The sequence below is a fragment of the Camelus ferus genome, chromosome 16, assembly GCF_009834535.1.
Source record: "Camelus ferus isolate YT-003-E chromosome 16, BCGSAC_Cfer_1.0, whole genome shotgun sequence".
In the NCBI taxonomy this organism is placed as follows: domain Eukaryota; kingdom Metazoa; phylum Chordata; class Mammalia; order Artiodactyla; family Camelidae; genus Camelus; species Camelus ferus.
The window spans coordinates 31,351,880-31,376,263 of record NC_045711.1 but is presented as its reverse complement, the minus strand read 5'-3'; the positions used below and the strand labels follow the sequence as shown (position 1 = coordinate 31,376,263).

The 24,384-nt window shown below is 48.8% G+C and overlaps 1 protein-coding gene across 3 annotated transcripts in view; it reads right to left on the bottom strand.

Annotated features, from left to right (window-relative positions):
* PRKCA (protein kinase C alpha) overlaps nt 1-24,384 on the bottom strand; it is a 361,121-nt gene that overhangs the window by 43,373 nt on the left and 293,364 nt on the right. For all 3 annotated transcript variants that reach the window (XM_032457033.1, XM_032457034.1, XM_032457035.1), the window contains exons 9-12: nt 6,068-6,205; nt 4,972-5,145; nt 2,903-2,994; nt 676-738 (exon numbers count right to left, since the gene is read on the bottom strand). In XM_032457033.1, the coding sequence (XP_032312924.1) occupies nt 676-738; nt 2,903-2,994; nt 4,972-5,145; nt 6,068-6,205 (467 nt within the window). The remainder of the gene's footprint in view (nt 1-675; nt 739-2,902; nt 2,995-4,971; nt 5,146-6,067; nt 6,206-24,384) is intronic.

The window sequence follows — 24,384 nt, the reverse complement described above, 5'->3', positions numbered from 1 at the left end:
ACCGAACTGGTGATTCCCAGCCTGGGCTGGGCAGGTGAATCACTAGAGATTCCAATTTAGAGGGTCTGAGGAGATCCCAGTCGTTCAGTTTATCAGGATCCCAGACACAGAGAGGCTCAGACACACAACCAGGTTTGCAAAATCCCGGGCTTAGAACATCCTTATTGGGTCATATGTGTTCTTTCCATCCTGCCCGGTGCTGTATGGCCTTTTAATTACTTCTCAGTTACCACTGAAGACATTCTCCCTTCACTGGTGCCAGACTTTCACTGTAACTCACGACTGGAGGAATTTAATTCAGTCATTTCCTCTTGCCTCTCCCCTGCTCCCCGTGTTCTTCTGCTGAGCATCTACAACAGAAATTCAGTTTTCCATTGGTCCCTGACCTCTGTGCCAAATAAAAGGCAGAGGAACACACTGGCGGGGGAGAGAGAAGCATGTTTTCTTGGGGAAAGCAGAAACAAGATATAAAATCTTTTGAGGTCCGGAAATCACAAGGTGGTTCGGATTTGCCTGGAGGCTGCAGAGAATGGTGGGTCCCAGCAGGTCTCTGTGGCTTCGGGGGTTATCAATTCCGTGTTTTAAGTCCTCATCACAGAACCACAAGCCCACAGAGGTCCAGAGGTCCAGCACAACTCTCAACCGTGCTGCGGGCAGCCGAGCTTTGATACGCACCTGTAAATGATTCCTCTCTTGTGAAGAAAGAACAGCCCGATGGAAATCTCTGCTGCGTAGAATCTGCAAGAGAAAATGCTTGTCAGGTCTCTGGCTTGCTTCCTCCGGACTCCGGGACACTTTTTACCCTCAAGATCAGGCGCTGAAAATGTACAGGAATGGAAGAGCCAGGACTGTCAGAGAACGCACCGCCCTACACACGTCTTCCAACTCTGCCATTTTGTGACTCCAACTTCCCCAAGGAATGATACAGCTAATCAAACCAATGAAGCAGCATTACTACCTGTCCGCAAACAAGTGCTTCTTGTCTAGGGGTGGGTGGGCAGGTAATTCACTGCCTAAGAGAAATTTTGAATACGATCTTTTAAAGGGTGGCTGTCTGCTAGGAGATTCTGTCAGGACTACGGTAGATTGGAGCAGATTTCCACTTTCCTATTCATGGACAGAACACATTAGTGTTTGAAAATACAGTTATGCCCTGGCAGACAAAGGATGGGGTGTGATGAACTCTGCAGCTAGTTTATTCATCCAGCTAGTGCTGGGAGAAGCGGGACACACACCGTGATTCCTACCTGAGTGCACCCTTTGAAATAATTCATAATAAAAAAGCAGTTACTTACTGCCGTCACTTCCAAATTGCTAATAGGTTAATATCTGAAGTTCTAAACAAATGTTGAAGGATGTTTTAAAATGTGCATAGTGTTTAGGAGCCTTTGAAGTTGAGAAGCCACAGAAGGTACCTGTGCAAACATCACACCCAGGAGCCTTAAACACGTGTGTTTACAGCAGCAGAGAAAGAACCCATAATGCTAAGGACTGAACTCTTAATGGGGTGGGGGCGGGGGCTCTGAGGACTGACAGGAGAGGGAGGGGGTGGAGGGGGGAGAAAAGAGGTGACTGTCGCATGATTTTTCATGCTTTTCTATATTTTTAAAATAAAAAGCTTTCTGGCAACACAAATACGATGAAATAGTTCTAAACGAGACGCCTGTCTGCTATGTCGCAATGGAAGGTGGCTGTTCTGCTATTTGCTCTTGACAGCTCTGTGTTATCAAGTTTCTTTTACAATCCGAGCCTTTTCATGCTTTGTAACTAACAACATGAGAGAGGGGAAAAGGGCAGGCATTTCGGAAAATTGAGGAATAAAAATAAAAACGGAATTCCCCTCCCCTCCTTCACGTGCTTTAAACTTGCCCAGCAAGAATTCCCTATTCTGCTTCAGTGAGTCTTCCCGGGGCAGATGATCCCACACACGCCAAAAGTGCTTCAGATTTATCTTTTAGACTGGACATGGGCCAGAATCCGATTAACATTTGCTAACTTGATTAATCAGGGTACACGCCCACTATGCATCCTCATTGAGGGGAATAAAAGGAATAAAACAGCTGTTTGTTTAGATTTACTTCTGTTGAGTTTCCCGTGACTTCCTGGCCCCTGAAAAATGGGATGATTTTTCAGGTATCGAAGTCCCTCCTCTGGACAGATGACTCTCCGTCTCTCTCCTGTGCTGCTGACTCCTGCATCCCAGCATCCAAGATGTGTCTCACTGAGACCTTCCCAACTGAGCTTGTGATTTTGCCTCCAAACCACCTCCACCTTGATGGCTGCCCCCTCCCAAACCTGAAAATGGGCATCACCTAAAGAGGTTCCTTTCTCCTTACCTCCAGTTACCAACTTCTGGTTTTCTTCCTCAAGAATGTTTCTCCAAGACACTTGCTACTCTTTGGCTCCAAGATCAAGCCTTGATCACAGCTCCATTCTTTCTCCTCTACACAGACTTTCAATAACCCCCTTGCACCAGCCCCCATCCTCCCTCCCACCCTCTGTCTCCTCTTGGCCAGAGGGCTCTGTGAAAACTTAACCTGACGCTGCCAGCTCCACTGAAGCCCCTTCCAGCCTCTCCGGTTCCGCATCCAGGCCCTCCACAAGGCTCGTCACCCAGAGCCCCTTTAGTTGTTCAGTGAGTGAATGACTCAATGGGGATGGAATCGGGCAGCAAGGGGATATAGACACCTGCATCTCCAATTTACTGGAAGCAGAATAAACCTCTTCTCAGGAAACGCTGAGATGGACCCTGTCAATCAACCTGCCCCCACCCCTGCCACCGGGAGGTGACAGTGCTTCATCCCAAACTGGACAGAACCCCCTCTTCCAGGCTTCCCCCAGCAGAAGTATCAGGTTGGGAGTCCTGCGTTGTCTAAACTAAGCGACTTAAAAAATTACTCACACTGCTTGTGGTTCCTTAAACTTTCCCACTTGCTGGATGTGGTACATGAGGTCCCCGCCGTTGACATACTCCATGACGAAGTACAGCCGGTCCTGAAGGCCAAGGGGAGACACGTGAGTCAGGCTCCTCCAGCCGCAGGGCTGGGCTTTGCCTTCTTGTTAGTAAGGTGCCGGCCGCTCCGGCAGGTCTGCTCGGTGTGGCCCTCCACAACCCCCCACCCCAATAAAGAACAAGCAGTAAGCCCTATTGCACGAGGGCCTTGGGAAGCCTGAGATTACAGCTCTCTGCCAACGTGTCTGCCCCTCTGGTTATGTATGCTGCCTATTACAGGAACGGCCTCCAGCGTTCTTCCCTTTTCTCCTATTCACAGGACACATTTCTAGGTCAGGGACGGAGTGAAGAATCCACAAGGGCCAATTATTTCATATTAACTAGCGTGTCTGATCCGCAGTGTCTCAGAGCAATGTAGTAGTAATGTATAGTAATAGGTTTGCCTGGATGCTTCTGAGAACAAATCTCATGAGTTAGCTTGGGCTTATAAACGACTGATGCTCAGTATTTACCGAGGGGGATGGGACTATACCTGGAGAGGTTGATCCAATGTTCTTCTGCATCCATATTATGCCCAAATATTGCTTCTGATTCTCTCTGTTGCTGATACGCTAAATGTTGGCCCCATGAAGAGCCGACATCACAGAATGAGAAAAATCTGCACATTCATGAGGACACTATGCTGGGACAGATGGGGAGACTGAGGGGGTTTAACAGGGAAATGACTAACAGCACAGCAAAAGGTAAAAGCTGACCTCTGCTCTCTTCCAGAAAACATCACCATTTCACAGAGGTTATTAAACATTAAAGTAGTGCACAGGGAGAGAAAAAAAAATGATGGAGCTGGAGCTAACAGCCAGGAAACAGCTCTGGAAGCTTCAGTCTCTCACTTTCCTGTTAGGAACTTCAATTTTAATTTTATTCTCTGCTTTGTAGCTTTCCAGAGCTTAATCAGGGTAACCAGGGTTACCGGATCTGGGCTGGGATTTTTTTCCCCTCTTCTTTGCATATTGCTCTCCTCTCCGAGATGCTACTTGGGAGCTGCTGGGAGCTGCGAGCTGACGGGCCGCCAGCGCCAGGCTGACACGCAGTGGCGGCGCCTGGCTCTGCAGCCCCGCCGCCCACCCTGAGACTCCACATTGCCGCCCTGCCATTTGGAGATTCTAAAGTTCCAAAGCATTGAGGGGCGCCTCTGGAGAGATTTTAAAGGGAGACGTAAAAATAGAAAGTCAATCTCTGGCCAACGAAAGTTGAAAGCAATGATGATCGTAACAATGACAGCTACTGATGACTGAGTCCTTAAAAAGGGCAGCCCGCTGAGGAGGGGAACGCCTGTCTCTGGGAACGTCTCCCTCTGGTCTAAGTGTTTATATTTCTTGTAGGTTACCTGCACGCACCACGCCAGGACCCTGGCCCTGGCCTTGGTCCCATAATCGGCTGATTAACGCTTTGCACATTTTTTTCTCCCCTATTTAGCTGAACTAGATGACAAGGCTCAGTAAACTTTTTCTGCAAAGGGCCAGACAGTAAATATTTGAGGGCTTCATGTGTGTATCTTGCAACCACTCAAGTCTGCCTTTGCAGCCTGAAAACAGCGGATGCCAGGTCAGTGAAGGAGCAGGGCTGCGCCCCAGGAAAACTACTGATGGACCCTGAAATCAGAATTTCATCTAATTTTCGCGTCACAAATAGCATTCTTTTTTTTTTTAACCTTTCTTGGAGCTCATAGACCATATAAAACAGGGAAGACTGCCAACCCTTGCTGTGTGCAATGAACAAGAACATACTCTTTAATGACATAGAGTCCCCAAACCACCCAGTGCGGTGGACCAACGGTCTTAAAAAGCCAGGACCGTGAGTTATGGTTTAGTATCTCTAAGTCTTAAAAACGGGTTATGTCTTTTCAACCTTCCTCATGGGAGGAAGGTGGACTCAGACCCTGAGGACGCTTTGGTTAGGGGCAGCTTCGAGGGCACGCTGAGTGCTGGGGCACAGATATGCACCCCCAGGTTCCTCACCACTGTCTGGAAGCAGGAGTGTAGCTGCGTCAGGAACGGGGGCTTGTCAAGCAGGGCCAGAACTCGCTTCTCCACCATGGTGCACTCCACGTCGTCATCCTGAATCACCACGTCCTTCTTCAGGATTTTGATGGCGTACAGTTCTTCTGTCCCCTTCCTGTCCGCCAGCATCACCTGAGAACACATGAAGGGCAACCTGAAAACTCGGCACAGTCATCTGGGACTGGGGATGGGAAGGAGAACCAGGTCACATGACAGTTCAGATTTGTAAATGTGTGATGTGAGAATATCAGTAAAGTTCCGCTTCATGTGCCGATCTTGAAATACTGCACATCACTGCCAACAAAATCCCACCCGCCTCGCTGTGTAATTTCTACGCTCTCAAGATGTGGACACTGTAGGCTGTTGCCACACGATGGCGCTATTGTGGCTGCTGAAAGGAATATGCAACGTTATCTGGATTAGTCTTGAATTATGCACATACTTCAGGAGCATCCTCTGAGCAAAAACGTGACTGACCTATATAAGCTGGTTCACAAGTTAGGAACCAAATCAAAAAAAAAAAAGGCAGGATCAGAATCAGTTCCTGGATCTATCATGAGATGTGGGACCAGAGAAGCCAACGTCGACATACAGGCTGATCGCTGTAGAAACCCACTTTGGTTTCTATTTTATTAATTTTTTTTGGAGGGGAGGGGGGATTAGGTTTTTATTTATTTATTTTAATGGAGGTACTGGGGATTGAACCCAGGACCTTGTGCATGCTAAGCACACACTCTACCACTGAGCTATACCCTCCCCCATCAGTATCTCTTAATTACTGCAATCACTTACTACAAGTGAATATATAAGTTTTAGTTGCGAAAATTATTCATTGAACTAACATTCTGGAGCACCCGCAATGTTCTGAACCCTGAAATGGGGACACACAGTGAGCCTTCTGTAACTTTTTTGGATACAGTTGTTTTTAATGACAGGAGGTAGGAAACAACTGAGATATTTGTACAGGGTGCAGGAACACCCAAAGGGCTGCTCTGGAACCCTCAGGAAGAGCAGGAATGATCCCAACATTGTCTGCAAAAGCCAGGCCACTTACCTTCCCAAAACTGCCCTTCCCCAGCACCATGAGGAAATTGAAGTCTGTGAGTTTCACTCTGTCAAGGTTGTTGGAAGGCGGTCGCCTGTCTTCAGAAGGACTGATGACTTTGTTACCAGCAGGGCCAAGCTTGGCTTTCTAAACAAAAAGCATACAAGTGAAAACAATCAGCCATTTCTCCCCAGGTAAAAAGTGACAGAAAACGTGACTCAGCTCGATGCCGCCTGGAAGGCGCGAGGTGGAATGCGGTGAGAAAAGGAATCTGAGGGTGATGAAATCTCTATTCACACTCACTCTAAGGGCAACATTAGCAAAGTTGCAAAAAATTGCCCTTACCTCTCACCAGACCCCTCTTTTTATAATGTGACCAAGAATCAAGTCATGGGACTCTGCCAAGGGCAGGCTGACTCTCATCCTGGGATGTAAAAGTTAACTTCTTGGGGGAAATGGGGCTTTGCAACAGTTAACGTGATACAAGAAATAAACCGTGTACTGATGCTCTTCTTGTTTGTAGATTTTCCAATTGAAGATTAATTCACATAAAGGACACTTGTACCCATGCAAACAGGGAGAGGAGTGTCCTCTGGAGAGGCACCGCTTAAGTGTCGCCCAGAGAGACAGGCTGTGGGAAGAATGTATTGCTACTTTAAGAGGCACAGTAAGAAAAACAGACTTTTTTTTTTTTGTCAAGAGTTGAACTCATGACAGAATATGAAAATGAATACATGATTGTATATCCATGACTGGGACATTGTGCTGTACACCAGAAATGGACACATTGTAACTCACTGTACTTTAACTAAAAAAAAAAAGGCACAAAGAGATTAATTAACTTTATTTGATCAGGACCTTCATAACAATGTCTGAAAAAGACTCAGATGTAATGGACCCGTTGCTTGGAGGTGCTGGAAACAGCTGAGGAGCATTTCCACCCGCGTGAAGCTGCAATTTGGGCCGCCACCATACACTGGCTTCCCTCCATGGTGCCGTGGTCCTGCTCATGTGGCATTGCCAAGCTGTCCCTGTGCCTTCCTCCTCTGACACTTCAAATCCACAGTGTGGGAGGGAACCTGGACGTTTGGACTTTCTCATGTAATCAGTACTCCTTCTCTCAAGCCGTCACTGGTCAGGCTGGGGCAGCCACAGGGAAGCGCAGAGAGGTAGGTCGGCCACACAGTGACCCTCCCCAGAGGCCACGCCCGCCTGGCTAGTCCAGCCGGCAAGCCGAAACCAGGCCCTGGGAAGAGCTTCTCTGCAGGGACACTCCTCTGATGTGAGGACCTGCCGGCCCCAGACCCGGCTGGGATCTCTGACTTCAGAGCAGCACTGACCCTCTACACTGACCATTTCTTCCTCTGAGCTTTTTGATGGACTGTTTGGCAACTGGCCTCCCAGCAGGACAAACAGACCTGCCCTTCCCGGCTCGCATGCCGTTGACAGAACTCCGGTCGTCATGAATGTAATTCAGACTTCATCAGGAGTGCAAACAATAATCGATGTACGTCCAGGGATAAAGCTGAGGCTGAGAGCCTGAGGACAGAGCTTTCAGCAAACCCACGGAGGCATCAGAATGAGTGCGCTGACATCCTTCACTTACAGCAACGCACACACAACCTGGCCCAGCCAGATGCCCTGCCAGGGGCAGGGAGCAAACGGGAATCCCAACCACAGAGACTGAAAAGCTGGATGTCTCCTGAAGCTTGAGATTCAGGGGAGCGAGGACATCATGTGGGGCTGCAGATGTGAGGGTATCAGCCCTCTGGTAATCCTTGCTGATAACGATGAAGCTCAAATCTTGAGTTCGATCTCTCTCGTCCCGAACAGCCACATAAATAAAGCTGATGAAGGGTCAGCTCTGAGCAGCAGCTGATGGGACAGAGATGCGAGGACTGCAGAGATGCCACCCTCCCGAGAAGCCCCCCTGCACCCGCCACAGGTGGGATGCCCTCTCAGCCTTGACGACGTTTGTTTTCTTCTTTAGAGAGCGGCGGCCCAGAGCTCGAGGCTTGAATCTCAACCTCATCACCCTGTGTGTGTGGCCGTGGACAAGCCCCTTAACCACGCCAAGCCTCTGGTCCACAATCTGCAAGATGAGATGATTCTGCCGGCCTCTCCACCGGGCTCTCGGGAGGAGCAGATGCGAGAATGTCTGCCACAGTAACTGGTACCCAGCAAGGGCTCAGTGCCTGGCACCTCATTTTTCTTCCTATTCACCCCCACTTTCTCAGGAGGGCCTAGTGGAGGCAGCCCTGGCACAGAGTCTTTGCTCAGCCCACAACTATGCCTGGACTCACGGGTCCTCATGTGGGAGTTTAGAATATGGTATCGTTTATTATACAAATATCTGTGCGTCCATCACACCCCAGACATGGGGCCAGCTCCTGGGGAAGCCAGGTCAATAAATAGCCTCTCCTCCGAAGAACCTGCAGTGCAAAGGTACCTCGATCTACATCCCTGCTACTCAAAGTGTGGTCCATGGACCAGCTGTATCAGCATCACCCGGTGGCTTGTCAGAAAGGCAGACTCAGCCCCCATTCCAGATCTACCAAATCAGAACATGCTTTTTTAACAAGACCGTCAAGTGATTCCCGCACACGCTTAAAGTTTGAAACGTGCTAGTCTGAGACAATTAAGACTGCTTCTCCCTTAGATTCAATGGTCCCAAGACTGTTTCCACCTTCAGCAACTTTCAGTGATCGTATAAACCGATGGCAACTCTGGTAAGAGCCCTGGACTTGGAGCCTAAAGAGCTTGGATCAAATCATGGCCTTATCCACGTTTGCTGTGTGACTCTGGGCAGATTACACTGCCTCTCTGAGTCTCGGGTTCCTCATGTGTAATATGGTGATGACAGGACCTCTGCATCCCTGGGCGACACTGAAGATGAAATGAGGACTCCTTTTTGAAAGCTGCCACCCATCCCAGCACCTCACAGCACACCCTTCACCTTGGTCCTCTTTCCTTTGCCCCAGGAAGGAGACATTGTGCTTCCCTCGGGCCCCCGGCACACACTTGCTCCCCGACTGCAGTCTCAGCTCCAACTGCTCACCCCGATTTCTAGAGAATCCTCTGCAGCCCCCTAAGAGGCTGGGTTAGGGCTAGCTAGTGCGAAAAAAGATCTCGACTTCTTAAAATGGCACAGAAAGCCTGTAAAGAGGAAACAACTGGAAACGATGACACAGTGTTGCAAACTAAAGGGACTTTAAATACTGAAGTCTTAACACGGCTTTTTTTTTTTTTTTCTCAGACTAGAACACAGCATGGGTTACTGGCTATGATTAAACAACTCAGAATCCAGGCTCCTTAGGTTCCTTGAAGGGTGGCAGATGAGCACGAGGCCAAGTCTGGTGCTAAGTGATGACCAGGGCGTGAGAGCGGGCACTGCCTTCCTGTCGGAAAAGTTACTAGTAACCAGCACGTCTCTCATTTCACACAACAGATGTATTCTTGAAAAGCCCTAACAGTTTGCCACCGCTGAAGGAGTTCACGGCATTTCTACAAAGCAAATCACACAAAGTGAGCTCGACTGTTGCAAATCCAAATTCCTTCTCAAAGGTTGGCGACGAACTATGTCCCGGATGCCTGTGTCTGCGGTGTCTGCGTGGACTGTCGGGGGGCTCTCCACATTCAGCTCCCTGTTGGGGACCAGGGGTTTCAAATTAAAGTCGAGAGAAGGGTGTACCAAATCGTGACGCTGTGTACCTATGAAGGGATGGGAATTTCGGGAGGCATTCATTTTCCACTAGGCTGGACCACTTGCAACTCTGAGCTGCATTCTGACCTGCAGTAGTAGCTATTCCAAACGGCTTAGCCTAGCACCATAGATCTTCTGCAACGTTTGAATTCTGTGTAATTATTACACATACTGGTATTGGTACGTGGGAAAATGGACGATAAAAATACGAGGAAGCGTATAGTCCTAAACTGCCCGCCTCTAACACAACAGCACCCCGCCTAGCAATTCTTCTAAGAGGTGCTGGCTTATCTTCAGAAGGAATCCAAGCCCAAAGATCCTCCTACACTAAGAATGTAGAGTCTCAGACATAATTCGGAGGCTCCCAGTGGGTCTGTCCTGCAACCACGGGACCTTTGGGTAACCCTCTGAAGTGAGCTTTAATGTTTAATTATATTCCATTGCAGATGTGTCCATCTGTACCTATTCTGTGAGCGTCTTTTCAATAACATAGTATTTCCTAGTGTAAAACCGTGGCTTTGGTGAAGGTTTTTATCACAGATGTTTGCAAAGTGTAAAGAGATGAACGTGACAATAGAAGGTTCTTCCTACTTTCTCAGATTCTGAAAGCCAGCAATGAACGGACGTGGGAACAGACGGATGACTGTAAACTTCGTCTACAATAATCATGTTCTGTATTCAGGGCTTAACTGAACAACCCCGGCAACATAAGACTGATGGTGTTTCGGTGCTGTTCCACAAAGCAGGGCACCGGTAACAGAAGCAGCTATGCCGTATGTAACCCAGGACCTCAGCACAGCATCTCGCCTCAAAGGTGACGTGTTCAGCTGCACCCACTGCGACGTTAGCTAATAGGAATCAGGTGGTTTCAGAAGTCAACCACAAAGGAAGGTGTTTTCAACGGCACCGTTAATGGAGTCTGCCCTGCATACTTCTAACAAGCCACGAGTCACGACATCTATTACCTCCTACTCAGTAACCGGGCAACGGGTTAAAAACCATGCTACTTAATGGGCATCACAGCCTCCTGGGTCTCAGTCAGTAAATAAAATGCCTGCTGTTCTCTGGCTAGAGAATTTCTCATCCTCTGGAATACGCCAAGCACGCTTGCTGCCTGAGGGTATTTGCGCTCTCCGCTTCCTCTGACCCAGACGGACAGGGACGTTTCCCCATCTCTGCTCAGGTGACCCAGAGGCTTCAACCCGGCCCCCTGTTGTCCCTCGAGCTTTTCTCACTACCTGCTTATATATTTCTCTTTCTCTCTCTGCTGAAGGAGCGTGGGAACTACATCTGCTCTGTTCACGGATGTATCTCTGGGGTCCAGGAGAGAACCTGGGGCACGGTGACCCTCAAATACTTTTAGAATGAATGGATGAATGTGTCCAGAGGGAAGGCAATTCCTTCAAACATAAAATTTTTAAAAAGGCAGAGTTATTGCTTCTAAATAATTTCTTCATCAATGCTGCTTCTTGTTATAAAAGTAATACAGGTTCATTTCAGAAAATTTAACAGGCATGGGTAAGTCAAAGAAAAAAGAAAACAATTTAAAATACCTATTATTTTATCACCCAGAGATATTTACTGGTAATACTTCCGTGGCTATGCTTTTAATCCTCTTCATAGTTTCTTATTCGACATACACAGATTTCTATTGTCTGTAACCTGTTTTTCCCCCTTTGTACGATGAGAAGCTTTCTAAGCACTTCCACCACCTGATTTTAGTGACTGCGTGATGATACTCCACTGCAGGGGATTTAACCATTCCCCTGTTGTTGGACACTTAGGCTGCTTCCAATTTTCACTGTCATCTACATGCAGATGAAGAACTTTGTCGTCCAAATCTCTACCTACATCCCAGATCTCCCCAGGATAGATTCCTGACGTGGAATTGCCAGGGACTGGTGCACAAGGCGAGACATTCAAATCTGAGCACAGAAAGTCAGAGAGAAGAGGAGGAGACCCAAAGAGTCAGAGCAGCTAATTCCTGAAGGCACAGTCTTGGTTTCTTCTGGGTCCCGTGTCTAATTCCGTGCTTGGAATTTCTAACAGCACTTCTTTTTCACATCGGGCTTGGTAGATGCGTTTTATATCAGATGCCAAAACAAAAGCACATCTTCACTTCCACAATGTGGAGAGCAGTCTTGGAAGAGAGCTTAACAGTGATTCTTAGGTAAGCAAACCCCTGAAGTCATCCCCCTTCCTTCTGACAGCATTTTTTTCGGTCACACAGTCCAATCTGCAACTGCGACCCGGAGGCGTGGGGCCAGGTGAGTCCTGCCACACACCTGCGTCGACACCTGCCCATCGCAGTTTTCGCCTAGCGTCGGGAATCACAGGTGACCAGCAAACCACAGGTGTGCATCATTCGACTGCAGGGAGGGCCTCAGAGCCAGAGACCGTCAGCCAGAGAAGGGTCCTCGAGAAGGGCAGACCTGCCTACAGCCCAGGTGAAGATGCTACTGTCCAGAAAGCTCACACTGCTACCCAGGGCCGCTGAGCTGGGCCGTGACTGCCGTGCAGGGGGAAGAGAAGGACGCTACTTTCCTCTAACTGGTCCCTGAAACAGGACCCTGCAGAGGGTCACCCCGCAGAGGACCATTCCCTTGCGCTGAGAGCGGCCCCCTCTGGGATGTGATCTTTTATCAGTGGCATGAAGGAGAGGGAGCTTTTAGTCTTTGAAAGGAAGCTGGAAATAAGCTAATCACGGCCACCCCTGTTACAGATGATGAGGCTGACGCCCAGGGGGATCAGCTGATGTGTCTAAATCAATTTTCCTCCCTGGCCTCTGAGTCCAGAACTCCGGTCTTTGAATTCAGTGCTCATCCTCCGATATCGAGGGTAGGCAGATGTTTTCTGTAAATGGACAGGTAGTGAATATTTTCGGCTTTGCCAGCCAAATACGGTCTCTGTCATGACTACCAACTCTGCCGTTGGGGCGTGAGAGTTACGTGGATGGAAGAATGAGCCTGGCTGTGTTCCAACAGAACCTTATTTACCAAACAGGCAGCAGCCAGGACTTGGCCCGCGGGCTGCAGTCTGCACATTCTTGCCCTGTACCATGCAGGTTCCCAAACCATTCATCCTCATTTGCAGTTAGACTTAAATAAAACATCCATCTCTCCTTGCTAAGCTGTCAGAACAGCAACAATTAAGAACCTCACATGCCCCTGAGTTAAATTACTCTTCAGTCTCTTCCATTACGAGCACAGGAAAGAGCTGTTTTGCAGTCAAACAACGTAGTGAGTTGGCAGAGCAAAAATTTCAGGGAAACAACATTAAGTCATTTTCTGAATGAGCAACGTTTTTATGGACACATCCACTTGGGCTGTGGCCGCTGCTGAATTCACAGGCAGCCAGCAGGCCTCTGTTGTCATGGCAACCGAGCCATACTCTCGGGAGGAACACCGGACCCGTGACGTGTCAGCACTTTGCTAGATGTGGAAAGTACAAAGCTCTTGGTTCTTCTTGCACCGAGCGTTAGACACCTCTCATGTCCAGCTGTGTTGTCTTCTTTGCAGCCAACCTAGCCTTCCCCCGTCTCCCAGATCCGTCTACATGCTACTGGTCTCACCTGCTAAAAAAGTCCTGGAAAGGATGTTGTCCCCATCTCCCCAGTGGCTGAGAGTCCAGACTCATGTGAGGATCTGGGACCAGAATCTTTATCATTTCTAAGTTTTTCCATCTGGAAAAAGGCTGTCTTTCTTTTACTAGAAAGCACACCCTCGTCCAAAGCCCACCCTAGAGGAAAGCCTAATGGCCGCAGAGATGGCTGTGGTTATTGTTAGAGGATTTGGGGCATTTAGTAATTTTTTGAAACCTGTATCCCTTTTCTGCTAAAAACGCTCCCCTTTGGGATTAACGCCGAGCTGGCTTTATGTTGGCTGCGGCGGGGTCAGGAGCCGGACGAACTCACGATGCGATCAAAGTAAGTGGTTTTCCAGGCTGCCAGCGTAAAAGTGGGAAATTCTCTGCACTAAGAACACAGAGCAGACGTGAAATGGGTTGGGCTCGAGAAAGCCAAAGTAGCCTGAAGGAGCCACTGGGACCTCGAGGAACCCTGGGCATCACCCTTGCAGCTTCACAATGAGTTCCTAAAATCAAGGGAGCACAGTTGTTTCCTAAAAACAACTGGGAGCACAAAATGGCAACCCCACCCTCGTGTCCGTCAAAAAGTAAAGAGATGCAGGCACAAGTTCGTCACTATCTTCAGGGTGCAGGTGCAGGTTTTCATGGAATCTTCTATTTGCAAATCTTGACTGCCCTCTTGTGGTCATTATTTTCTGGCTCAATTGCATTTTGACTGGGATCTTTAAGCAGAAATACGCCCAAGGTTTACTACTCTGGCCCGCAGAGGCAAAGTTCCCATAAATGCTGTGAAACGGCACAAGCAAGACCCAAATTCTATCTTTCCAGCTCTGCCTTTATAGAGGATGATTCAAGTCTCTCACATGAGAGCTGGGCCATTGCGTGATGCTTACGGAATGTGTACCAGTGGTGGGGTGTGTTTGAGTCATGGCGTGATTTCTGGAAAACAAACAAAACCCCAACCACTTCTAGACGTCTCTTGTCTCCTGAATCTCATCCCAAACCCCTATCTGGACCCAGACTTTGTAAGTCACAGATGCAAGAAGCAGGGACAGACAGGCAGTGAAGGCTGAGAGGGGCCCTGGGGTGGTCTCAGAGGGCTGCTGTGTTTATCTTAAAGGCAGAAGCACAGAATAATCTGGGAAATAACAAAATGATGATAGTCACATGAGGGCAGAATTCAATGAAGAAGCCACCACTGGGGAAATTCAATTGGAGCTAAATGATCACATCAGCTTCCGAAACAACAAAACCCAAACCAAAACTAGCAATAAAGCCCAGCTCCCTGGGGAAAGTTCCAGACATTTGTCTCCACTGCCCTTCAGCTGCTGCAGGAAAGGTGGGCAGGACTGAGCACCTTGACCTGAAACTTTATCCTCATGGAGGTTAACAAAAACAACAACAAAAAAATTATGATCTTTTCCCCAAAATGCTGAATACGTTTGCTCAATTATTCAATTAAAATTCTTTTCCTAAAACGCCTCTAATTGACAGCAGCAAGCATTTCGAAAACGGGGCCGACTGCAATTAAATTTAGCATAAAATTTTCATAATTGTTGATTTTATCCCATCTTCACTGAGCGTTTTTAAACAGCACCAGTTTTTTGTTTTGTTTTTTAAAAAAGAGGGACCTAATTATAGCTCGATGGGACACTTGCTTCCAAGACTGGCGGCAGCTGCACGATTCTGGGCGGTTCTGAGCTGTTTGCCGACAGCTCCTCTCCGCTGTGGGAATCGGCTGATGGGGAAGCTTGAGGGTAACGTGAATGGTGGATTCGGGGCCCACCGAAGCGGATGGGAGGATGGGTTCCGGTAGTGCTGACTTCTCCAAGGCTTCAGTCTCTCCATCTGTAAAATGGACTAAGATCCCCGACCTCCTCTGGGGTGGGGAACCCTCCCTTTCTACTCAGGAGCTGCTGCCAAGGCTGCAGCATCAGAAGGAAGATTCCCCTTCAAGGAAGTGGCAGAGAGGAGCAGAGATGACACAAAGGGACTAGGAGGACCTCTCATGAATGACGGGGGTGGGGGTGGGGGGGGTCCCAGTTGCCCCCAGGGGACATGGCTGAGCAGCCCAGGGCATTTGCCAATAGAGTCCTGGTCTCCAGGACGGGAGGAGGCCTTTGAGGAGCTTGGGGGAGGGTGTGTGGGCATGAGGTTGGGGGAGAGGGTGTTCCCTGCCTCTGAAGTGGATGGGGGCCTTGTGTCAACAGGCCAGGGAAGCGCCAGTAAAATGTAAACGAATTCACTTACTGTGACCCCATGGGTCCCCACAGGCTGCTGGGACCTGGGGAAGTGTGGGTCTCAAAAGGAACACATCCCATAAGGAATGAAATCATGGTTTTCCCCACCCTCAAAGCCATCAGTCCTGTGCCAAGCTAGCTGCCCACCCGTGCCCACCAGCTGGAGTTGTGGACAGAGCCCCTCCAGCATGTTTCTTCTCCATCAACAGAGAGCAAGGGTCCCCGGGGGCTGGCCGTGGACTGATTACTGACAAGTCTATTTTCAGAAGAAGCCACAAGGAGAAGATTGGTTCCTGAGCCTGCAATGCCGCTCTGAGAAGAGGTGTGAGTGAGCAGGGAAGCCCACCTCCACTGCCCGGGCCAGGGTGAACCCCCCACCTTCACTGCCCGGGCCAGGGTGAACCCCCACCTTCACTGCCCTGGGCCAGGGTGAACCCCCACCTCCACTATCCCGGGCCAGGGTGGACCCCCACCCCCACTGCCCAGGCCAGGGTGGACCCCCACCCCCACTGCCCAGGCCAGGGTGAACCCCCACCTCCACTGCCCGGGCCAGGGTGAACCCCCCGCATACAGGGGATATTTTCCTTCTCAGGGAGAATAATCTGTTTCTTGCTCTGAGACCCACAAACAAAGGCACAGGAAACATAAAAACCGTGCCCAACACGAAGCGTGCTGAAAAAGGCAGGGCTGCCCGGCACCTCTTGACCCTGTTTTTAAGTGAACTCAGGATGGTCCCGTGGCACTGCTGTGGGCGGGCTGGTAGGGGTGCTGTCCCCCTACGAAGGGTGTGGAATGCAAACCGGGGTCTACCAACTGGGAGGCGAGTGGTTCCTTTAAATTGGAGATGGCTTCTCAGAAAATAGTGATGCCCAGCGGCTGTTCCACGAGGGATGGACCCCGACCTGGCGATCCCTGGGGCTGGGAAGTAGGGAGGATGCTGAGAGGAACAGCAGCAGCAAGCACTTATGGAGCCAGGCTTTGCTGTAAGCACTTTTTATATTTACCCCTTTAATCCTCTGAACAACCGAGGAGGGATGTACTCTAACCACCCCCATTTTAGAGATGGAGAAACTGAGGGGAGAGAGAGGGGCTAAGTGGCCCCAAGCCACACATCTCGGGGTTGGTGGAGCTGGGATTTGAACTCAGGCAGCCTGGCACTTCGCCACCACCCAGTGCTGCTTCCTTGGGGGTGACAGTTGAGAGCAGCGCTGTCCAGCAGGGGGGCAAAGCGGGGACAGCCCCTCCCCGGGGCTGGAGGGACCACCATTACCTCCCAGGAGGGGACCCAGGGAGGTGAAGCCCTTGCCCTAATCCTTTCTTCTGTGTTGTCTCTATTTCCCTTTCCAGCCACATTTTTTTTTTTTTTGCGCCAGCTCTTCCTACATGTTGGGAAATACAGCCCTAAAATACGTATATTATTTGTCCCTGGAGTAACAAAATTTCCAACAGTAGCAGAGACGAAACCATGTTGTGCAGGCACATTGTTCCACACAGGCAAGAGATGTTTGGGTTTGGGTCACAATTAGGATCTGTGGACCCAAGGGTGAGTTCATTTCATCAGAGGAGAGGTGTCCTCTGAAGGGACAAGGTATCAGGTGACGGGCGATTCATTTGCTTTTAAGCAGGCACCGTCTCCACGTCCTGGAACGGTCAAGAGGTCTGCCTTCTCCGAGGACGCACGATGTTTTTACTCTGAGGGAAGAAATCGCCCAGGGCAGTGACGAGGAGTCTTGAAAGGCGGACGTTTTCACACATGATAGTTACCACACTCTGCAAGATTTGTGAAACCTCAAAGAGTATTTTTCTTCTTCCTCATTTCCAATAACTCAGGGTCGCTAACCTCTGGTGGCCCCTCCAGGGGACATATTTGTAGTGTCACATACAAGTTTTAAAGATGAGAGACGGTAAAACATTATTTAGATGTTTTCTTTGGTGCAGTATTTTTGAGAGTCTATTATCTGTTGATGCTAGCTTAGGGCAGGGGGTGGGATTTTCCCTTGCAAATTCTTCACCCAAGTATTTGAGTGATTAAATTCCCCTCTTGGTTCCAATATGAATGTGCTGTAACAATCCCCAGCCGATTTTAATGATTAACAAAAGCAGTGCACTGAGAACACAGCTGGTGCGTGGCCCCCAGCCAGCTCCCCCAAAGGCAGCGGTGTTGTCAGAAATGACAATCGACCAGATTTTTAAAATAATTTACATGCAAGTTGCACAGTTCCATTGGGTCGTTTGGGGAATAGAATGGTTGATTAGGTTATGACAATCAAGTGCGTTGGGAAGAAATCGAAAAAAATGAGAAAAAATGAAATGTAGTGAGTAGCATTAAGCCACCATTAAGAACGTCAGGACGATCTGATGATTTCAGCCTGTGATGTATTTACACTACACCTTCCAGATTGACGCACATACGTGGTGTAAGAACACCGTATTGATTACATGCTAATGTGGATGTGTGCTTGGTAAGACTGAAAATTAGTCAATCTGTGATTAGAAATATATATTAACAAAAAGGAAGGTGTGCTGTCAATTTAAAGATGCACTCTTTCCCCTCGTTTGATGCTTTCAAAACAGACTTGAACTTATCTTTCTTCTCTGGTAGGAGATTTCAATCTTTCCTTGGTAAAACTTTAAAGGAACCTGATCTGAAGATGGGGGAGGGCTGGGCCACTCCCTGGGTGATCAACACACTAGCGTTTTTCCTGGCTGGAGGGCCATGGCCGCCTGGACAGGAGCACACAGACGAGGATAACAATGAGCGTGAGTTTTCAAGCCACCAGAACACACAGCACATCCTTAAGAGTGGAGCGCACGGCTGTGGGCTCAGGCTTGGTGGGGCCACAAAAACCAGGGCGGACGTTTTTGTGGAAGGAAAGGCGAAGAAGGACAGAGTGGTGGAGGCACTACCTTTAAGGAGCAGACGTCACAAACCTGGAAAAGACAGGGGAGGGAGGAAATGCTGCTAGGTGAGCAGGATGCCGCTCAGGGCTCGCCAGCTGCAGGGGAGCTGAGGCCCTTGCAGGGGCAGGAACGCTTTCCCGTGTGAACAGTGTCAAGCCACAAGGGGCCAAGACCCTTCCCTCTTCTTCCTCATCATGTTTCTACGGCCAGACATGGCGTCACGTCAACAGCTCCACTACATGCGTGTGTGTTTCTTTTGCTTTTGGCCAGTCCATATGGTGGGGTGATGAGGTACTGGGGTACCGGTTAATTAAGTATCTGCCATAGTAACAGCCAGTTACCTTTACATAGATAGCTGTTATTCCATAAATGAGCATAAAAGCAAACCCTCTTACCATTAAAGCTATTTGTAACAAAATTTATTTTTTCCTCGATGATGCAGAAGGCTCTTCAGAATCTAGAAGAGCCTGAGATTACTGGTGAAACATGAACTGGTTAGTCAAGCCAAGCACCTGGTTAACCAAGCTCTGGTTGATCGAACGCCAGGTAACCAAGTTATCCTCTTGAGGTATATACTTCTTGTAACCTTACAACTTCTGTCTCAAATAACCCACCATGATTGGGTAACTTTACTTTTTCAAGTACTAACGTGAGAAGAGCAAGTTGAAATCATCTTAACGGAGAATTCTATACACGCAGTCACGAGTCTACAGGTTGAGACAGTGCGTGTGTCAGCTCCTGGGAAAAAAATGTGAGAGAAAGGCTGATCTTCTGACCCCAAATTCCACATCCTGAAAGGGCCACAACATCCCTGAGCCTGAGCAGAGAGATCAGAGACAAGCAGATTACACTTTGTACTGGGAAGGCTGCTAAGATAGGACGCTGGTCAAACTGTGAATTTCACATCTCTTTCAGACAGGTCTGAACCGACTATCTTCTATTACATCTTATAATTATGGTCCTTTAAATCTGCAATCACAACGTCTATTTATAATGATTCTCTAAATAGGCCATCTTTTTCCAATCCCCAAAAGCTCTATTTTAGGCTAGAGATCTTAATCCATGTCAAGATTAAAGGGAACTACCAAGAGCAAGAAAAACATCCTTATTGGAATCCTGGGGTTGGAACGAAACTCAGAGAAAGCTGAAGCGTGCCTTTCTCCTGCACTTTCCTGATAGAGTTGCCTAATCTTGGCTTGAATCCTCTAGGTTCCGAGGTCTCCGGACTGGCTGAGATGCTTTGAGACGCACCTAACATGGCTTTAGAAGGGTCCTACCTCTGACTCCTGTCTGCAACAGGTCTCCTGACTCTACGGGACGACAAAAACGCTCCAGCAGGGACGGACACTTGCACACATCTGCCCTGCAGCTTCGCAGCCTGCCAGCAGCCACTGGGCAGTTATTCTTAGTCTTCAATGGACCCAGAAAGAACTCTAAGCTGTTTCAGGCTTGGACATAACAAATCAACCCAAATCTCCTTCCCGGAAAAAAAAAAAAAAATCAAAGGGGAGGCTTTTGAAGTGAATCAGCCTGATTCCTCTGCACACACCTGCAGGAGCTCTGCGGGAACACTTTCCAGACCGCACGCCCGCATGTCGGGGTGGGAAGTGAGGGAGCAAAACCCTCTGCTCCAAGTGAACAGGTCAACGTCAGCCGCAATTAGCCTAAACGTTAACTACCTGGTCTTCAGTGAAGTGCTGAAGACACAACAGCCGCTGAATTCACTGGGTTCCTGAGCCATGACACTCCAGGACCCCACGTGGCTGGTTTGATGCGCTGGGGGAGAAGCACAGGCAAAGCCACAGTCTTAAAGAGCAAGGAGACCTCATTTAAGAACACGAACAAAAACCATCAAGAAAACTGAAATAACCCCCCTACAAGCACCCCAGCCACAGGCTCCCCAGCCCCATCTCGGGAGCTGCTGTCTTGAGTTCCCCGAAGCGTCTGTGGTCCCAAGTTCATGCCACGTCACCTACGCGAGCTGTGATCTTTTCAGCAGTGGGGCGGGATTCATGTCCCTGGAACTGGAGATACTGGTACCTGGACAGGGAACCGACTGGTGGCCTGAGTCAGATCCCTGCTCACCTACGTTAGCTACTGGGTGAGAGCCGAGCAGACAGTCTGCTCTCCCTCGACGGTGGGAGTCGGGAACATTACCCACACGGCGCAGGCAAAGTAAAGGTCCCACGCCCCCATGACTACTCAGCAGAATTCTTAAGAACAAGGTTCACGTCTTAACTCTCCACCCACGGAACAGCGCTTGACATGGGGCAGATGTGGGGTTCACCAGCTGAGATTTCCAGAGCCACCCATTTCCGCGGCCACAGAAATGTGGGAAAGGAGCTGGTCCCTCTCCAAGAGCGACCATACTCATCACTCAGACGGGTTCTGCCTGACTGCTCGAGGGATCTGAGCGTGTAAGGGGAGGGAGGCTGTCTCCGCCCTGGACAGCTCCCACCACCTCCCCGGGTACTGGGCTCGGACATCCTCCCCTGCGATGCGGAGGGAAGTCAGTGAAAGGTGGATTCCTCACGGGGCCTGATGTTTAGATTCTGAAGCATTTGGAGCAGGACCCGAAGTTCTTACTCCGGAAACACGAAGGGGGCCCACCTTACAGGTGTGTCCGGCAAGTGCACAGTCTTTAGTTTTGCACAGGGAGGTTTCAGACCGGTTTCAAAGGCTTGAGAATGATGAAAAATGGGTAGGAGCTGAAGAGCCTGAGACAGAGGGAAGTGGAGGGGAGGAGAGGGCCTTTCTGAGGGACCTTAAGTAAGTTCTGAGATGCGTGAAAGAGCATGGGGTGTGGTGGGCGGGGCGCGGGAGGGGTGTGGGGGGTGTGGTGGGCGGGGCGCGGGAGGGGCGTGGGGGGGTGTGGTGGGCGGGGCGCGGGAGGGGCGTGGGGTGTGGTGGGCGGGGCGCGGGAGGGGCGTGGGGTGTGTGGTGGGCGGGGCGCGGGAGGGGTGTGGGGGTGTGGTGGGCGGGGCGCGGGAGGGGTGTGGGGGGTGTGGCGGGCGGGGCGCGGGAGAGGTGCGGCGCCCAGGACCAGGAAATGAGAGAGAAGCCTCATCCTAGACAGTAGAGCCGGGTCCTGCGACTAACGAGCTTGACGAAATTCCTCCTGTGCTTTTGTTTCCCCACAAATAAAAATGATTTTAAACATCCCTCCTGGTTTTAATATTCCATTATTCCAGGACTCAGTAAACTTCTGTAAAGGACCAGAGAGCACATATTTTAGGCTTCGTGGGCCACAGTCCTCGTCACAGTGACTCAACTCTGCTCTTGTAGCATGAAGGCAACCCTGGCCAGTAAGGGACTGAAGGAACACGTGTGTGTTAATAACACTTCACGGACACTGAAATTGGAATTTCATCTAATTTTCAAGTATCGCAAATATTACCCTTCTTTGATTCTTTTTCCCCAACCACTTAAAAGTATTTAAGCCATTCTTAGCCCACAGGCCATACAAAAGCCAGTGGTTGGGTGCAATCCCCGCACTGTTTCATGTAGATACGGTCGGGGGTGATGGGGGTCTGTCCTGCCGTCACATCCTCTCTACCGGCATTTCTCAAACTTAAGTGGGCACAGGAGTCAATTTGTTAAAATACAGACTCTGATCCATTCAAAGTCTAGGATGGGGTCCGAGATTCTGCGTTCTGAGTAAGCTCCCAGATGCTGCAGGTGCTACTGGCCCATGCCCCACACCTGGAGCTGCAGGAATCCAGAGTGCCAGGGTAGCCACCGCTTCCTTTTCTGGGATGCCCAGGAGTTCAGGATCCTTGGGATCGACATCTGTAGGGACCCCGCCCCTCCATCCTAATTTTTTGTAGGACAAGTTCCTTGGGAAAAACATCCTGTGTGATGTCACCCTTACTCCAGGCTTTTCTCTTTAAGGGCCCTTTAACTGCTTCTGAGGTGCCTGAGGTGGAATGAAAAGGACCCTTGTCCCTGCTGAGTTGCACTGTCTGTGTTATGTTAACGGACACCTGCTCTAACTCTTCCTTCCAGTGCCTGTCAAAGGGAAGCATCCTTGGTACCTGCTGATCCCCTGTGGGTACCAGGGCCTGGGTCCACCTAGATAACTGCTTCTAACATTTACCGTCAGGATTGCCCTGTTTCCTTAACCAGCAACGTCCACCCACGAGGCCACCCTGATAGCCACAAACACAAGGCTTTTCATGTCATTTCGGGAATTCATTTGATGGAACAGATGACCGGAATGCACTATCTTTTTTTTTTTTTTTTTTTTTTTGGTTTCCTAACTAAAACCACTTCCATAAGAAAATGTAAACTGAAAACATGCTGCCCTGCTATAGCATGAATGCGCTCACCGTCCCTTACAGACTGATAACTAATTCCGTTCAGCTGCTCTTGGAGGCTTCGCGTTTGCTCTGTGGAGCGGCAGCGTTAACCTCTGTTGACAATGAGCTAATGAACGCGTGAAAATAATTTCCGACACTAAAGGGCCTTGTCCTATTTCAGTTTGCGATTTTGCTTCTGAGACAGAGCTGAAGCACAACGAGTGAAATAAAATCTTTTAACTGTTGTGCATTTTATAGATTTTTTTCTCCCTTTAACATCCACACAGTTCAGAAAGTAATTAAGTAAGGTATTTAGGCGGTGAAAAAAAAAACAGAATCCATAACAGGGCATATAGATTTTCTGTTTTGTGTCCAAAGGGCAACTGAGAAGTATTCTGGTTTCCATAGTAACAGGGGCAGGCCTGATCAAATCAACAAACAGCTACAATTTATCTGAGGGTCTCCAATGAGCTATTTTTTTTTTCTCATCCGAAGACTTCTGAATTAGGATAGTCCTCAAAGACAATGGAGGCTTTTGGAAAATCCAATTTCAACAACAGTAAACAGAAGAATCCTTGCTTATATAACCGAGAACTTAGTCTCAAATGCAGTGATTTAAATATCTTAACTGTAATAGTAATTGGATCACATTTTACTTGTTAATCAGTAACAAGGAAAATCTTAAGACATTTCCCCAGAATAAATAAAAACCGATCTATAGGTGACCTTCAGGCACCTGCAGCATCCCCACGGTGGTGCTTCTAGGAGTTTCTGAACCTCTATCACGAACCCTGCAAAGCAGCTCATTCTCATAGACTATGATTATCAATTTTATTTTGGCTTCTTTTGGTTTAGACCCTGAAAAGGGTTCTGCATGGTCACAAACACAAGAAACTGTGAAGACACAATATCACACATTACTTTGACAGAAGCCATTGCTAATCCAGCTTTAGATTCCGACCAATGGACATTCTGTAGAATCTGTTAAAACAAACCTTTCAAACAAGATATTTCAGCCATGAAAAGTTAGTGGCACCAGTTCCCAAAATGCCTGTTAAAATTAACGTAGCTCATGCGATCACAGTCCTCAGGTCCCACATTCACTATAGTCTGAGACGTAAAACTTTGTGTCTAGAAAGGCAGGCCAGAGGTGTTCTCTGAGCCTTCACTTCTGTGGGCCTCTGACCCTCTGCTCACGACTCTTCAACTAACCAGAAGATCTCAGTAGATTTCATTGGGACATTTGGAATTATTACAAGAAATGTATATTATTAAATTACTAGATACCCCAAATATCCCAGCTTTGTTACATCCCTGTCTCTAATGTAGTTACGTGGCCACGCAGAAAAAGTTTATTATCTGTGCCCAGTAATGGGCTCAGAAACTTGAGGGAATCTAACCTTTCGAAATCCAAGTCTCTTGGAAAGAACTGGTTTCTAAGCCAGAGGAAAATACTGTATATTAGAAAGTCATGGGTTTGCATTTCAGTCCTCATCTTGCAACAAACTATTTTTCTTCGTTGGGAAGAATGTTCTAGACTAGCTCTGTCCAATAGAAATACAGTGTGACCTACATATGTGTGACGCTGGGGATGGGACC